We start from the raw sequence: 18,582 nt of genomic DNA on the forward strand, positions 1-18,582 counted from the left end.
GAGATACCAAACAACCACAAAGGCAGGCTAAATTACTGCAAAGAGATGCAAAATGATCACAAAGGGGAAGAGGGCGGGATCATGTCTAATGGATCAAGCCTCATCCATAAATACAGCAGTCACTGATTTACTCCTGTCCAGCTGGGGTGTGCTAATCTATTAAATCTATTAGCTACTGTGCTGATTGACATTAAAACCTGTAGGTCCCACAGCCATGTAGCTGTAGATGGTCACTCCAGAGTAAATCAAGTCAGACACAACATAAGGGGATAAATGACTGGATTTTCTGTCGACTGAAGTGTTTGTGACATTGTCGAATATGTTTTCACTTCTGTCTTTGCAGAACATAATGTTAGCAGTCAGTTACAGTAATGAGACCAGTTTGCTGACAACATCTTTCACTCAGTGGCGTGGTTTTACATCTCTGTCACTCTGTTGCCAGGCTGAAACTGTCTTACACCTACGAGCCCAGCAGCTCATTGGTCATTATGGAGTGGAACCACACTGAGCCACCAATCGGTGTCCGGATTGTTGATTACCTCATCAGCCAGGAGAAGGTGACAGAGAGGACTGACCACTCCAAAGTTGAGACAGGTACGTCTGCCCAGAACTCAACCCACATCAAGAGTTCTGCTACCGATGATATACGAGATCTGATAGGTGGAAAATTGTGAAATAGGTGAACGTTGCCAGGCAACGAGTGATGCCAGTTCAGGGTTTTTTTTTCCAGAAACTCCCAAAACATAGTATACTCCCTGTCTTTCCAACAGTTCCTAATCCAGCAAGAGGCACTGTTGATGTTTTGGATGTGTACCACTTTGAGAGGGGTAATGAGTAAGTCAGTTGGCCTCGGTTTGTATGGGCAGCTGTCGGCCAGTGTTCATTATTTATGCTGGCTCAAACCTGCCAATTTGTCAGCACCATGTGGCCAAAAAAGCCTAATTTGTTTTTATCTAGTCTACCACCTGGAAATAATCCTGGTCCAGAGGTGAAAAAGAAGGGATTTCATCAAGCTGTAGCTGTACAGTATACACTAAGGGGCTGCCACTTGGCATCAACCCCGTATACTGTTGTTGTCACAGAAAAAAGCTTTCATGAATGTTCTTTTTTTTTTTTTTTTTTTTTTATCATAGAAGTTTGGGAAAAGTTCCACTAGAAACTTTCAATAAGGACATCTAAATGTAACAGAAGCTTTTCAAGCACAGATAGCAAAGAGATACTGTTTCCTTCAGAAGCTACGTCCTTCGCTCAGTTTAAACACCATCATCATCATCAGGCCTCTTTCACTTGTAGTTTTTAAGGCCTCCACAAGATGGTGTACACCAGTAGTAGTAATTGAGTGTTGGAGTATTTATTTGTACAATTTGGTTTGTGGATTTGACTGAATTCCTACATATTGATATTATAAGTTATCAGCTGTGCCAATTGTATTTATATACACATTTTTATCTAATGTACTACTGTAATAGCTTTCAGTCAGGAGTCACACTAATAATGACAAATGACAGTATGATATTTATTTAAATGTTTTTTTTTCTCACAGTAGCAGCACATTTGCTTTGAACAAAGTGTTTAAAACTTTACAGTAAAACTTCTTTGTTTTTTTCCAAGCAACCTTTCTTCATTTAGTGTTTTATAGGCTTTATACTTGACACTTAATACTTAATCCATATGGATTAAAGGGTATACTTGTTAAGGATTGTTTCCCCCCATGTTCTCACTAAAAGGAGGAACTCATAGGAGCAGCAGGAGTGTGTGCAGCTCTGTCATCCATAACAGAGAGTCCAGCTTATTTGGCTGGACCTGTATTAGTAGAAGCTGGCAAAACAGGGGCAGTTTATTTTAGCAGTAATGACCCAATCCATAATGGAGACTGTAACAGTTCCCTGTGAGTACCAGAGTTTGTTGTAGCTTTAATGAGAGAATAAACTGTATTAGTCAGAACAGAGAGTATCATTAATCAATGCAGCAGTGAAGCAGGAGAGCCTTTTCTTTATTACTGCTATTATAGTGAGTATGAGCTATAGGTTGAGTAGTTATGTTCATTTTAGCTGTCAGGGATTTTATTTTCTTAAAAGGAGGTTGTACCATTTGTTTATGTGAGTCAGTGTTTCAAAGCTTCAGCTGCAGATTCACTTCATCTCTATAAGGAAGATGTAATATCAGTGGATGAACTCAGGTGCTTGTCTCTCACTCTCCTGCTGTGTTACAAGCACATATTGCAGGGTTGCTGTGTATTTTTTATATATTAATGAAGCACATAACCATGATGAGCCATGGTCACAGGGCAACCTACAGCAGAAAAGAGAATTTCTGCTTCATTGTATCTATAAAACATATTTGATGGTGACGGCGTGCAGCTCATTAATCATCATCTTCAAAGTTTGCTAATACCGTTTGTGCAAATAAAAAATGCTTCATACATGACTTAGCAAGACTTGCTAAATGAATCATGTCATGATTTCCTCTAAGCACAGTGATGCAGTACTGTGGACACGGTCTCCTGTCCACATTCACAATTGGATGTTTTCTGTGACAAAAACACAAACTGTATCAGTTAATGCATATTGGTGAATATCCCCTTCAATGGTTTGTTTTCAGTTGTTGTATCTATATTTTCTTTGGAGGCATTTTAGAATAGAAGGCCTGGATTTTAGTATGAGGTTTGTGCTGCTTTACTCTGTCAGAGCACCTGAAGCAATTTTCAAAGAAAAGTGTAATAATCATCCTTATTTTATTGTATGTGTATGTCACAACATGGCTGGTTTCACCTCCAGGACAATTCATTGTGATCGTCATGCATCACATCACACAGCAGATTCAAAGAAGATCAGCTTTTACAGAAAGACCAACCTACAGGCTCTCATATCAGCTGATACTCTGATAGTTTACAGTCTTATGTTTCAAAACTACTTGCCACATGAATCCTGGGTCTTTTGGTTTAGTTTTCCATTTATCCAGGGCAGGAATCCAGCGCTACTGTCAATGGAAAGTGCAGAGTCAGTGCTAATGTATAGTGACTGCAGGAGCGCAAGTGAAACCTTAATGCAGGGCAGCATTTTGACAAGGAACAATGAAATATCACTTTAATGGCAAATATGACCTTTCAGTTTCTGTTTTGGAATTTTGGAACATAATTTCTTCCTGCGCCCTTTGAACAAATCGTGTGTCAACTCAGCATTACCACTGTGTTCCACAGCCTTACAAAACAAATGTTTGTCCCGTCCCCTAATCTGTGCTGTCAGAGCGATAAACAGAGAAGATGAAGACGGCGGCTGCTCGAGTATCCGCTGCAACTTTCTGTGGTCGAGAGAACATTTTGGGGCTGCAGTGCTTTGATATAATGTTTAGTTAGACTTAAAGTTCAAACAAACTTCTTATCGGGCCACAGAGTCAGTCTCTCAGCCATCGGAATTGTACTTTGGTACAAGATCAAAGTTCACAGTTGCTGGAAAGAGTTAATTACGTTCAGACATATTGAAAGAGACATAATTTCTTTTTGATGCAACGGGAACTGCTGCAATCTCGACTACAGACGAAGACATTACTGCTAAAATAACCTGCTGTTGTCATCAGTCAGCGGTTGATACAGAGGTTGATAGAAGAGATAGTGAGCAATATTCCAATCAGATAAACAGTCTACAACATATGGTGCTGTATCTAACAAGATACTGTGTAACTACCATTGAACTTATGGAAATGTTTTTGTGGAAATCAGCACTGGTATTTGGAAAGACACACAGAAACTGTGGCACAGGAATATTCCACTCTTGACTGGATTGTGCTGTTACTATCATGCTGAGCTTTTCCAGTTTACAGATTCTGTTGATTTGTCTAAATAAGATGTTGCTTGTTTCCATGGTGTCAGGGTGCTTCAGCCATCCTCATTAACCTAATGGAGATTACTTTCTTACACAAGAAATTCCTTTACTATCCCTTGAGCTCCTTCAGCTCCACATAAGGATAATTTCTTCAGCCCTTGAAGGATGGTATATTGTAGATATTATGATAGGTTCTCACTGGAAAAACAGACCCCAGTCTCTTCATTAATTGCCTGAAGACAAACTCACAGATTCACCACTTGCCTGGGGGGTATAATCCATCACTGCAGAACTGAAGCAGAGGATGAGTTTATCAGATTTTACTTACTTGTTTGTTGCCTAATGCCCCATGTTCTCCATTCTCCACCACAAGAAATGCATGGCATTGCACAGACATGAATGTAGTTATGCTACTTGAGCAGTATTTAAGAGTAAAGATGCTTTTAATCTATAATGTGCACTTTAATGTATGCCTTAGGATGTTTGTCGCTACTTTACCCAACTAAGTTTGAGGTTTTAAGTGAAACTCTCATTTTGAGGTATCTGAACCTTATTTGTGATAATAGCTACTGTATCTTCATCTGTAGGCTTTACGAAGGAAAATTCCCCCAACTTGAATTTATAAAAAAACAAATATGAATATCTTAGCCAGAGCCATGAGGTACCCATGTTTTTTTCTTTTTTGAGTTGAGTAACACTCAAAAGCTGATGTCATTTTACTAAATACTTCAGGACTGTTTTCCCCCCAGCAACAAAAGAGATTAGCATCTGGTCCCATGATGACAAAGGACCTGTACCTTTCTGGGGAAGTGCACTGATGCTGGCAATCAGTCAAGTCCACCACACACTGCAAATAAGAGCTCTGCATCAGTTCAGGACTGTTCAAGGTGCAGAGCAGCTGTTTTGACTTTGTGACCATACCGAGATATGTGATGTTGTGCTGTCTCTAATAAGAAATAACATTTATTGTGAGGAATAAACTTACTTTGTGAAAATTGAAAGTTTTCTGTCTTTAAAAGTGATTATTTCTGCCTCTGAATTTGCATAAAATACAAATTCTTTTGACAGTAAAACTATCACTACTTTTAAAAGAGGACACACTCTCTAACTGCTCTAACACAAAGTTGCAAAACTACTAGTTTAAAGCTGCACAAAAGATCTGTGCTGTAAGGAAGTTTGAAACTTATGTTGCTTTGGTACTTACCAAGTATAACCTACAAACATATAGAACATGTGTGCTTTGCAGGTTTTCAAGTCTTAGACATTGTGGACTTTTTACAAAATGCGTTGATTTTGAAAACACAGTACATGTTGAAGTAAAGCAATTCAAGAAATCCCAATAATTTGCATGTTAACCCAGTAAAAATCATTTGTTTTTACTAGTCACTGGTACCCTACCGTTGATGCTACTGTAATATCTGAAATAAAGTATAGATGCAAGACAAAGGAATAAATCCAGGCTGTCTAAACATTTCCACCCCCTCAAATGGACCCATTAAACCTCAAGAACAAAGCACAAAGCACCATCCTGTAGTGCTTTCACACATGCACTGCAACCCTGAACTTATCTAGACATCACCCGGAGGAGCTGTATGTGAGAACACAAATGTCTGGATCAGTTGAACTAGACATTAAACGGACTTTACATCACCAGCTCCGAGTACAAAGTCCATGTAATGTCCGATTGAGCCCATGTGTGAATAGAGCCGGTCATTGTCCAGTGGATTCACATGATGATGTTTCTATCCTGCTTCCTGTCCTCTCTACCCAGACACCTCCCCTCGCCTGAACCAGTATTTCCAGTAGGTGAGAACGTGTCTGACACAGACAGTCTCTTGTTGGGTTACTCCGGGGAACTATGGCCAGACCTGCTTCTCTGGACATTGTTCAAATGAGCAAACAGCTCTAAAGAACAAGAAGCAAGTGTTGCATCCAGAAAGTGAGACTCCCAAATATATTTGAACCCCTTCACCTTCTGCACACACACCACACATCAAGAAGAAAACGTACAGGTTGTGGGATTATACAGTTTACTGAGATCTCTCTGGCTGCCATTTAGATTCTCTGATGTGTGAAATTGCCCGCCACAGCTCTAATTACACTGAGTGAAAGTTATCCAACTCTGGTTGGTGTGGCTTAGCTGCTTTAAAAGAGGATAGAAACACATATATACACGTACAGCATTCAGAAAGTGTTCAGAACCCTTCACTTTTCTCACATTTTATGTTCCAGTTTTAATACTAAAATCATTTTGATTCATTTTTACATCTACACTTAATAGCTCATAATGACAAAGTAAAGGGAGAATTTTAGAAATGTTTCCAAATGTATTTTTTTTAAAAAAGGAAAAATTGAAATATCACATTGACATAAGTATTCAGACACTTTGCTATGACACTCAGTTTCCTCCTTCTTTTGGTCATCTTTGAGATGTTTCTATACCTTGATGGGGGTCTACCTGTGGTAAATTCAGCTGATTGGACATGATTTGGAAAAGGCACACACCTGTCTATATAAGATCTCACAGCTGACAATGCTTATCAGAGCAAAAAACAAGCCATGCTCATTGACTTTCACAGGTCTAGGCCCAGCCTTCAGCCAGTCATTGTTAGAGGGAAGGAAATTGAGGCGGTGTGGATGCCATCTACCGTAAGGGGCAGAGCTGGCTCTTTTTCCTCAAGAAGCTCCTTTGACATCTGCAGTGAAATGCTGCACATTTTATCAGTCAGTGGTGGCGAGTGTCCTTTTCTATGCTGCAGTCTGCTGGAGCAGCAGCATGTCAGACAAGAACACAAGGAGACTGGACAAGCTGGTCAAAAAACCAGGGTCTCTGCTTGGCAGTGAGTCTGGACTCACTCAGGATTGTTGTATGCACTGTAAGATATAGGCCATCTTGGACAATACCAACCACCCTCTCCATGACATCCTTGCCGGCCAAAGAATCTGCTGCAGTAGCAGCCAGCAACTCATCTCTCTATGCTGAAGGACTGAGCGGTTCAGGTTGTTTCCACTATCATCAGACTGTTCAGCACCTCAGCCAAAGGCAGTGGCTCATGATCTGACTATTAATATAAGCTGCACATGCTACTGGACAATTAAATATCCCATAGATGACGAATAAAGTATTAATATCTATCTATGAGGAGTGCGGAACTGCCTGCAGAGCTCGGAGACAGGATTGTGGTGAGACTCAGATCAGGGGAAGGATACAGAAACATTTCTGCTGCATTGAACAACAGCACAGTGGTCTCCGTCATTCTTAAATCAAAGAAGTTTAAAACAGTCAGGACTCTCTGTAGAGCTGGCTGCCTAATTGAGCAATCGGGGAGAAGGGTCGTGGGAACAGAGGTGACCAAGAACCCAATGGTCACTGAGGCTGAGATCAAGAGATCCTGTGTGGAGATGGGTGAAACGTCCAGAAGGACAACCATCACTGCAGTGAGATGGCTGAGTGACCAGACAGAACCCTGTCCTCAGTGAGAGTCATGAAAGCTGCTTGGAGTTTGTAAAAAGCACCTAAAGGACTCAAAGACTGTGAGAAACAAGATTCTCCGCTCCGATGAACCAAGTGTCGTGTCTGGAGGAAACCAGGCACCTCTCATCACCTGCCTAATATCATCCCAACAGTGGAGCATAGTGGTGGCAGCATCATGCTGTGGGGGTAGTTTTCAGTGGCAGGGACAGGAAGACTGGTCAGGTTAGAGGGAAAGCTGAACTGAGCAAAGATTTTCTTTTTTGGAAAACTTGAACAAAAATTTTGTTCTCAATTTGTCAGAGACTGTCCTGTAAAAAACAAACCCATAGGTTGTCTGTGTAGCACCACATTATTACTGTAGCCATGACAACATATGTTGTCTAATATTGAGGAAGTATGATTATTTTAACCTTAATCTAAACCTTTTTCTAAACCTACCCCAAGACATGACCATTATGATAGTAACCATGGTGATGAAGGTAGGTATGCCGTTCTCTGTACAGTCGGCGTGTTTATTATTGTTACCATGCCAACCAAGGTCCAGTACATCTGCCACCATACGAATTTAAATAATTTCAGCATAAGCCTGCAACATAACAGAATGTGAAAAAAGGTGAGGGGGTCTGAATACTTGCACTGTAATGCAGGAAAGCTGGATCTGAGCTCCCCACCTACAGTATGAATGATAGAGTGAGAACTGACCTTGTCCTTAGCAGATGATTGATTACACTGGAGAACACACCACGATGTGAACAGACAGGCTAAGGTGGATGGACATGGATGTTGTGTTGAGTTACAAGAGAGGAGAAGGAAGGGGAGAAAAAGACCACCAAGTAAAGAGGAGGAGTCGGGAAAAGCGAAAAGGAAACAAAAAGACAGGAACGGTGTAGAAAAAATGGAAAGATCTGGAAAGCTGGCTATATGGTGTGGTTTTGATTTCAGCTGTCACTCTTCTGTCATCTCAGAGAAATCATTCTCCACAGATCTCCCCTTGGCTGCCTCTCCTCTCCTCTTGTTGCTTTTCCTTCACCACTCTCTCATCTTTCCTCTCATCTCCTGTTTGCTTTTCTCCCCTCAAATTCTTATCTGTTCTCTTGAAGTCTTTTTCTGACCTCCTCCTATCCTTGCCTCCTCTCCTATGCTTTCTTCTTCAGGTTTGCATCTACTATGACCTCCTCTCTCTTTTTTGTTTTCACCACATGGTCCTCCTTTCCCTCAGACATTTCATTCGTTTTCATTTTCTCTGCTCTCTCTTCTATACACCTTTTTTTTAAGTGGCATCAAGACATGGGTCAAACCACAGTGGATGAAAAATCTACAGGATATAGCGACAGTGTACAGTTAGAATATTTCCACGTAACTGTATTTGTTTAAAATCCACTATGTAGATGTAGCGTTCCATCAGGACAAACAAGGCAAGCAGCGCTTGACCAGTTATCATTTCTGTTATCTTTGTGGCTGTGACCCATTGATAAAGGCTGGGGGTTGTCAAGCAGAGGGGGGAGCATCATGTTGCATCTCTGATGGGTGACTGTATAGGTAGCTACAGACAAGTGTGCTTGCCAAGCTGCCCTTAACTCAACTTCCACTGTTCTGAGATAAGTTATGATGATGCTCACATTATTATACACATTCACAGATGCGTGGAAACTGTACTTGAACAGTTTTACTATCACCGGAGGCACACAGGATGCGTGGCATATGTGTCACAGCTGCTGTTGCTGTTCCGCTGCAGAAAAACATGAAAAACACAACAGCTGCATGACTGCTGCGACACTGCTACTTCCAGCTCTATCTGCCTACATAGAGTTTGCATGATAGTTGAATGTTGGATTTTCTCTTCATTTTAAATTAATTCTGATTTATTTTTGACAGAAAATGTCTCTAAAACGCCACTGTCTCCACATGCAGCTGCTAAAATGGTTAGAAAATAGGTTCATATTTTTTCATGTCGGTATGATATTCAGAATCAGCCTAGACAGGAAACGATAGTGAAAGGTATCAGTTTTGTGTTATATTGCTGGTATGTGCTCGCTCTAGCCCATTAATATAAGTGCCAAAATGAAAAACAAGACGTTATGCAGCGATGTATCCAGTGTGGCAGAGCCCTAAGCATTAAGAGGCAGCAGTAGCAAGTAAAGGAGCAGTAACATTGGTCATGTGGTCACGTGTGTGATGACGAGGAGTTTGGGTGTATTGTAATAACTCCTTTTACAAGGAAAGCTTTCATGGACATATTTAATCATCTTCCATATTTTCAGTTAATCATGTGACATAATACTGTTCTGCTTTTTAGTTACCATATTAATATCTCTTCCCTTCTGTTAATCAAGATGTAGGGTTCTCTGTGCAAGATCTGCAGTAAGTTTGAGAAGGTAGAGACAGCATATTGAGGCAGGGAAATACAGGATTCTGCACTGTCAGTGTCATTGGAGTTTCTCTGTCAGTTAATGGTTATATTTGTAGATTACTCTATAAGTGATTTTTTTTTAGGTATTTTCTATACTGCACATTTGATATGTTCTTTGTCAGTTCAAAGCAACAATTCTTATATGTCCTCATCCAGTAAGCAGTGCAGAAAGGTGAAGATATCCAGGAAGAGAGGACAAGATGCAGAAGAGAGACTTTCAGCACAGGAAAGACAGGCAGCACAAAATCAAGAGACAAGACCTGAATTTAAGAGAGATTTGCTACTGCTACTGTCATGAAAATATATCTTTAGTCTGGTCCATTTTTCTCGTTGGTGTAATAACAGCTGAATCGCCACTGAGATGGTGGTTTGTGTGTGTGTGTGTCTCTGTGTGTTTGGTGTGTTTGGGTCTATGGCTCTTCTTGCATATCTGTAAATGTCACTGCATGCCGCTAATATATAGTGCTTAGAAGGAGTTCTAAGGCCATTAAGGTAGTTTTTCATTGAAAGGTGAAACCCCAAGCTCAAGGCAGGCAGTATTCATGACATTATGTTTTGCAGGATAATACATGATGTATGTATTCCAGTATCTTTGCACCATTATTAATGATGCTTAGCAGGAACTGATGTAACTGCATATGTAGTGATGTAGTTCAAATGGAATTCCCACCCTGGATAAGTGACAAGAGAAATTCATCAAGGAGAATACATGGACTTGTTTTCTATTATTTCCAATGTACAGTGCTATATCACTTGAAGATACTTCCCAGATGTCTTCCCAGCTGCCCATGTTTCTGGTGATTGTTGTGAGCCTCATGATTGTAATACTGTTCAAGTAAATGAATGCTATTATCCATTTTAAGACAAATTAATCTGCTGTGTTTCAGTGATTTCTTTCCCCAGTTTTTAAAAATTCTCTTTAAACAGAAATTATAAAAAGAGCATGATATTAATTGTGAAAATGTTAGTTTCTGTTTTTAATTACATGTTTTCCTTTATCTTTCCCCACTCCTCTACCACCCACAAAAGCTGATGTGGGTGGTACAGCAGTAGGGAAAGAGGGAAGTTAAATTCATGTATGAGCACTGAATGGAGGTAGAATCTTTCCATCCAGTGTTAACCAATTGTTCTCTCTCTGGGATTTGAATGTCAACCCAGTATGTATCATTTGTTTTCACACTGGTACCGTTGCTAACAGAAACTGTGTGATGCTGCTTCAATATCTGAAATATAATTTCTTCCCCAAATTTAATCCGCAAATGGCTTCCATGATAAATTCCAGAAGGACAGTGAAAACAGAGCATACACTTACGGGAAAAGATCTGAACATACTCTATTGATCATCTGTGGAAGAAACAAAAAAATACAAAAAAGACCAAATATCTGCCCTTTACTTTCTCTAAAGGCTCATCAGAAACAGATGTCGGAATATCCCCTGTTTTCTACTAGACATCCTTAAAGCTTTGCTGTTTATACACAGAGCATATATTCAGTGACAGCTGCACGGTTGCATTTGTTTATTTTGTTCTTTGTTTGTAGTTGTGTCATGTTAGATAATTCAACGTACAGTACATACAGCTGATGATTATAGCATCCTAGACTCGGTTAGATCTGCTTCTGACAACAGCTTGTTTGTGCAGTAATCTCTCCCTTAACAAGCTTCAGGCACACAAGGTGAGATCATAGTGTAAGCGCACACATACACACACGCATATGCACGGTCCTCAGCAGATGTGTGGAAGCTTCATGAATAGGAAGTCTGCTTTAAGTCAGGGCACCGCTCGGTTGGACCAGTCTCGCTGTGAAAACAAACATCCCCTGAGCTGTGAGCAATACAATGATGTAACAGTTTTGATCACCCAGCGAGGGCAAGGTTTGCTCAAGGGTCAGTGGAACATGGAATCCAATCAATAAACACATTACTCACCTATCTACATCACATACATACACACAGACACCAGGGGCGACTGAAAAGTGTGTATCACCTCAAACCTAAACCAGGCTGAGCTTCCTCTTAGCACCAGTCACTTCCTCCAAGCTGCCACTGCTTGACCCTTCCCACCTGCTTCCTCTTTACTGCAGTGAGCACAACACTATGTCATCTTGAGCATTCAGGAGTCGGTCCCTTCCTTCCTGTAAAATAAATGTTCTTTTTGCAGGCATGTTAAGTGTAATTTCACATGCATAAGTGATATTTTAACCCCACCACCCATCCAGCCACTTTCCCCTTCTACAGAAAGCAACAGTGCAGAGGCTCCTGTAAGTATACACATTCTAGCTCCATCTGCCAAATCCTGAGACATTTTCAGGCTTCACAAGATATGTAAACCCAGAGCATGTTCTGGTCTGCCCCCAGGTCTCCTCCTATTTGGATGCATTCAGAATGCTTCCACAGGAAGGTCTATATGAGGCATCCTAATCAGAAGCCTGAACCACATGGCTTCTTTCAATGCATTGGTTCATCAGTGCTCTACGCTTCTGACGCTAAGGTGTACCCAGACACTCTGCAAAGAAAACATTTTTATGCATGTATCCACATTTGTATTCCTTCAGTCACAGATCTATGGTTGTGATTGTGAAGGAAAGGCATAGCAGTTTCACAATCAACTTGATACAACATTGACAGAACTCTAGAAATTGAACCAATCTGCTAGTCAATCATCTGCCAGCATTTTACCCTCATTTGTGGTTATGACCCCAACGTCAATGTAAAACATTCCCATGACGCACCAACTCAGTTGTGTCAGTACCATGGCCTCAGACTTGGAGGTGTAGACCCTCCCAGCTACAGCATGTCCCAAACCACCCCTTGAATACACATACTGTGAGATCTCCTGAACATGTTTATCAAGTCTAACAGGTTCCCCAATAATCTGATCCCATTTACCTCAAGAGGTCATCAACTGACTGCTCTGCATTTCTCTTTACTCATGTTGTGTTATGTTATGACTGCAAGCAGCTCATCAATCTTTGGCCTGGCGTTTTACTGCTTTGTGCACTTGTGAAACATGGTGTTGGTTAGCCCATGAGTGCAGTTCAAAAACAAAATACCACTTGATTTTAAGATCGCATTCACTCCAGGTTTCTCCTTCTTCGCCAACACGAGCAGTGATGTCTCCCTATAAAGTCTCAAGTTGGAGCTTTCTCCAGAACACCGCCAAGGGATTCCAAGAAGGCTGGGCTCTGTTAAGTCCTGTTCAATATATACACAAATGGGAGTCAGAGCTTTCTTGTCTGCAACAGATGTCGCTGGAGGTGATCCTCTTGCACTCATGGGAAAAAAATCTATGTATCAATAGCTATATATATTGTATTCTCACACCACCCGGTGCTTCTTTCCTTGGACAAATCCACAAAGGGATTCCTGTCCCTATCAAGGAGTTTGGGTCCAGAACCAGTGCTTTACATACAGGTGTGCCCAACAATATGAGGTCAGAACTGCATATACACCTTCCCCAGGAAAGGCATTCCATGTTTCAATAGCCAGTTTGCATAACCAGGGTTCAGTCCAACAACACATATGTTTTTGCCCATGTCCACCTTCAGGCACCCAACCCAGGCTTATCTCAGACCCTTCACTGGGCACTAATTTGCTATGGGAGACTTTACCAGAGGCTTTTGCTCTCTGACAACACAGTGCCGCAGGAAGCTTTTAATGACAGGACATTTTAATGCAACGTTGTTCATCTGTTTCTAGTGTTCATCGACCCATTCATACCCACAGTATAACTGATGTATGACCCATTCAAATATTTTCATAGTCTGTCAGCCACTTTGTCTGCTGGGCTTGAAGGAATGACCTAATACCTACAAAAGACACATATGCACACAAACTCCTTTTTTGTATTTATTTCTTCTGCTGGTCATTGACACCGTGAGGTTATTCAGATTCACACTTCCCTCTGAGTTGGGCTTAAGAGATCAAACAAGGACCGGCAGCAGATGGGAGACGTTTTATATATTTTTTAAATCTTCTAATCAAGATAGGGCACTTCTAAAAAACGTAATTAGATACAAAGAGAATATTTATTTGAACTGTGGTGGCAACTGTCACCAAACTCAGTGTCTGATGCATTTTCAGCAATCAGCAATTTAAGATAGCAGCTTTGAACTGCCAATTATAAAAGGGTACTTTGGCTGAAACCTTTGTTGAAAACCACATGGGCCTCTTTTGGCATCATCATGAAGAAGATAAATGTTCTATATGTCAGAGGCTAAACTGCACTGGTAAATGAGTCCCTTTGACATGTGGTCATGCAATTAAAAAAAAACAAAACATTTCAGCAATAACATTTTGGTACTGATTCTTCCCCAGCCCTGCTTGCTGCTCATACTTCATGTAGATTTGTTATTCTTCTCGTAAATACCAGGTACAATCTTCTCTGTTGCCCTCTTACAGTACATGCAAATGAACAGCAGAGAGCACTGTGCTTGTATGCTCTGATAGGTACAATGGGAGTCAAGCCCTAACTGTTGCTGTGTGAAGTGTCTATCATTGTCCAGTCAAGGCCACCATGATCCTCACAGCCACTTTTTAACCTTTACAGTAATCCAGACTGAAGCTGCTTGAGAGTTGGAGCTGAAGCACTTTTACTGATGTCATTGCTGCAGTAGTGTGTGAGAATGGTGAGCTACTGTGCATGCACCTTTGTTGTTGCCGCTGAATCAAAGTTGTATTTTCACTGAGGTCATAAGTGAAGTGGAGAAATGCTGGATTTCATTTAGAACAGAGTCACAATACATACATGGATATAAGCACCTTTTGCATGCAGAGTTTAGATTTCTGCCGACAGAGAGGGGGTTTACTCATGCCAGGAGGGCCAAATCAAACAGATATTTAAGGTCATTTGTTCCATTGGCTGTTGGGTTTTTAAACAAACTGTAGGCACTGGTGCCATTGCCGTGCATCATGGTGCCATATTGTATTACGAATATCACATATGTCATCCCACAGCCCATCCACCATGATGGAATCCATAGGAGTATTTCATTGTAGGTATGTTTTTATTTTTTATTGTGTTGACCTCTGATGTGTGATGTGTGGACTCTGTTGCAAACAAAATTGCCCCTCTGGGACAATAAAGATTTTCAATCAATAAACTGGGCTCAGACTAAAGGCATTTTAACAGACGCTGACGTTGCATGACGCACATTAGAAGAAACTTCACAGATGTTCTTCTCTCTAATTTCAAACATGCATAAACTACAAGATTTGAAAATAATGGCACACCACACACTACAGGATATTATATTATTATAGTACCAGAGAGAGCAATCGGAGGAAAATGTACCAACTCATGCGACCGCACGAGATAGGGAAGCAGATGTAAACAAAATGGTGCAACAACTTGCTGGAACTTTCGAAATATTTTGGAGTGAAAACAAACAATAGCAGAAGGTTAAATGAGTCTGGATGAGAAAATGGTTTTGTGGTTGCCTCACAGATGGTTGTCTATTCTTCAGCTAGACTTGGAGGTGAGATTTTAACTGTCAGTGTCAATATCTGTCAGCAGTAGTATGCTAGCTAACATTAGCCTCAAGGGCTAAGATGTTCACCGTTTCTTGGCAGCACAGTCAGCTGAAAGTCTTTTTTCAGTCTTGTTTGACAAGACTTGACAAGTCAGCTTGTAAGATTTCTACGTAACACTAGAACCAGCAGGGGTCACTGTATACCTGAAACCATGACTGGGTACCCACTATTAGAATGCACTTTTCAATGTATGAGTTTCATTTATTTATCATTCTAAAACACAGAATGGTATAATGAAATCCCTTTATGCTACTCACAAAATGACAATAAAATTATTTAATAATACAGTAAACTTTATTTATATAGCACTTTTCTAAACGAGATTACAAGGTGCTTCACAGGAAAAAAAAAAACAGCAAAAAAAACAGCAAATAACAGCAAATAAAGAACGACTAAATAAAAACAACAGGAATCATAAAAAAAAATCAGGGATAAAATGAATCAAATGTTCTTGATTTTGAGATTATTTCTGCTACACATTTCTCAGACACACTGCACAAACATTCAGTACCTCGCAGCTTACCTACAATTTAGGGAAAAAAAAGTCTATTGCAGTGTTTTTATAGGCCTTAATGATAATAATGATGATGATAATAATAACAATAATAATGCTAATGATGTAGAATAGGATTCTAAAGTGTTCTTTCCTCTAATTTGTTTTGGACCTGTGCACATTCAAATAATTCTGCGTACAAAAGTTTAAAGTTCCAAATTATATTATATTGAAACAAAGTTGAATACAATCAAAAAACAGCCACAGGTGAATTTTACCCTTTGGTGGTTCTGGTCAGTGTTTAAACTTGACTTAAAAAAATGCAGAACCACATTATTGCAGCAACCACAACAATGCATCTGCTTCTGCTGGTGTTGATTGAAGTTCTGCTTCACATTAGAATGGTAACTTTGATTTAACAGAAGAGTGCTGCACCAGTTCAGCATTATATTACCATTCTGGCTCACAGTGGACAAGTATTAAATTAGTGTAGCAGAACCACAGTTTTATTGTCTTCTTTATTCCATACATCCTTATACTTTGTCAAAATCTGGTACCTATGTTACCCATTATGCAAAGCCCAAAAAGGCTTTATACAACTTCTTCATATATGCAGCTGTACTCCCCAAGACATGTTTAGATTATAATCAATGTGGGAAAGCTTATATTTGGAAAGAGATTAATTAAACCTGCTCTGCTTTACTACAGCAATACTATATAAATGCAGGTCAAGCAGAGAAGCATCTTTCATCTTTTAATCGTCCAGGAGGATCTGGGGTCCAGAGAATTTAGTGTTGTCCCAGCTAACAGACAATGAAGGAGGAATGAGTTGTCAAAAGAAAAGAAAAGAAATATATATAATCTCTACAGAAGAAAAAATAACCGTTCTAATGACTTCATCCTCTGTTAAATTCATCACTATCCACCGAACCAAAAAGCCATCCTTTTATCGCCACATCTCCTTTGGTGCTGAAAGGACAGCGGCTCGCCAAACTGCCTTCCCCATGATCCTCACTGCCTAATAAGAGATATATGAGATGAATAGACAAAAAGTGTTTTTTACCAGCAGAAAACCAGTAAGAAAAGTTCACAGTGGCATTGCGGGCCTTGATGGATCGCTGCAGATATAGTTCATAAGTTCAAACTGGAAAATCTGCCTAATGTGAATGACACATTATTGTGGGTTGAGCTTCTCTGTGCACGCTAAGAAAAGAAAGAAAAAAAACATTTGGAGCAAGCTGGTGAGAACTGATACTTTTTCAGAAATAGAAGCTTATCGTTTGCGTGAGACGAACGACTGACGGACAGCTTGAACCCTCCAGAAGCACTTAAAAATGTTGTCATTGTGAACTGTGCATAGCTCAGTTGAGAGGGGAACAACAGATACAATAAAAAATGAGAGGGGAAAAGAAAGAAAGTAAGAAAGATGAAAGAAAACGGATACGTTGAGAGAAGCCAAAATCTTGACTTTCCCCCACATAAACCACATATAAAGCACTGATATGTGGGCACGCACTTGTTTACAAGGTATGCAGCCTTCAGACTTCACTGTGTGTAACTGACTGCTGTATTCCACTTTGTCCAAGGTGTTTCATTCTTTTATTGACGTATTTGGCCAAATTTATGGTTGGCGTGCAAAGCTCTCTCATGGCAACTGCTATCAATTTAGTCAGACGCACTTCTATCAAATTATAAAACAATTTATCGCCCCTCTGAAGATGTAATGTTCTATGAATTATGCTGCCGTGACGCAAATGGCAGCCCAGCAGCACATGTAGCAAACACAGATTTGGAGAAAGCGCACGCAGATTGCAGGGCTGTACCTCCTTCCCTTTCACGCAGGGCTGTTTTTTTTTTTTTTTTTAATGATACCTTCAGGCTTTCCTACCCTCTTCTTCCTCATCTTCCTTATCATTCCCCTTCTGTTCTGTCTGTTCAACAATTACCCCTTCACATCCACTGAGATGTTGGTCTTCAGAGACTAAAAACAATCCCACTCCATGTGGCCAATCATCATGGTCTGGTAGTGGTTGTGACCAGTGCTGAAGTGCCAAGAAACAACAGTGAAGGGTTTGTCAGTGATCTGTTGTTGTTGTGTTGCTGGTGTTTTTGCCTTTTATTCAATGGAAAGGTAGACAACCAGGCCCAGATGTTATTTATTAAAGGCTTTGCTGCCAATTGTGTGTGTGTGTGTGTGTGTGTGTGTGTAACTGCCAATTACAGCTAGTTACAAGGAAGCTGTCTGCTTTAACAGAAGTGGATGAATTCCCAGGCAACCCGTAGTGAAACCTGTTATAGGATGGAGAAAGGAGAACATTTAAGCTCAAGGGTTTACCTTTATAGGCGGTATTTGTGTGTTTGTGCATAATTGTGTGTGTGTGCATTGGTGTTGCACTGTAAACTTCCCATTTGCTCTCTCCTTCTCTCGCTCTCTCTCTCTCTCTCTCTCTCTCTCTCTCTCCCTTTACCATGCTATCGTTTTCTTCTCACCCCTCTCCTCTCAGGTCACCAGGTTCATGATTTGTACCTCTCTAAACCTGACTTCTGTTTTAGTGGATGATTGTGAGACATGGTGCTATCACTGCAGGAGAAAAAGAGAAAGGTGAAATGATTAGGCTCCGTTTTGCATTTACCTATGAGGTAAGCGTAATATTACTACCTTATAAAAATAAACAACTTTTGTGGTCATGAAAGTATGATAGATGCAGTACGCAGAATTTCTTTAGACTCCAATTAGTCTTAGCCAGGTGAACAAATTAACTGTTAACTAAGTGTATTTTTTTACAGTGTTTTGAATGTAGTTCAGGGAGATACAAATTGCTTCCAGTACTCACATGCCATATAAATCACACG

At 40.3% G+C, this 18,582-nt stretch overlaps 1 protein-coding gene across 8 annotated transcripts in view; it reads left to right on the forward strand.

Moving 5' to 3' along the window:
• astn1 (astrotactin 1) overlaps window positions 1-18,582 on the forward strand; it is a 415,092-nt gene that overhangs the window by 364,220 nt on the left and 32,290 nt on the right. For 7 of the 8 annotated variants that reach the window (XM_071490448.1, XM_071490449.1, XM_071490451.1 and 4 more), the window contains one exon: window positions 443-594. In XM_071490448.1, coding sequence (XP_071346549.1) covers window positions 443-594 — 152 coding nt within the window. Of the gene's footprint in view, window positions 1-442; window positions 595-4,570; window positions 4,814-18,582 lie in introns of those variants that run through there. The other variant, XM_071490456.1, reaches the window with a different exon arrangement.

Source organism: Trachinotus anak, unplaced genomic scaffold (assembly GCF_046630095.1).
Source record: "Trachinotus anak isolate AG129_WGS33_773 ecotype Australia unplaced genomic scaffold, CSIRO_AGI_Tana_v1 ptg000012l, whole genome shotgun sequence".
NCBI classification, from domain to species: Eukaryota; Metazoa; Chordata; class Actinopteri; order Carangiformes; family Carangidae; genus Trachinotus; species Trachinotus anak.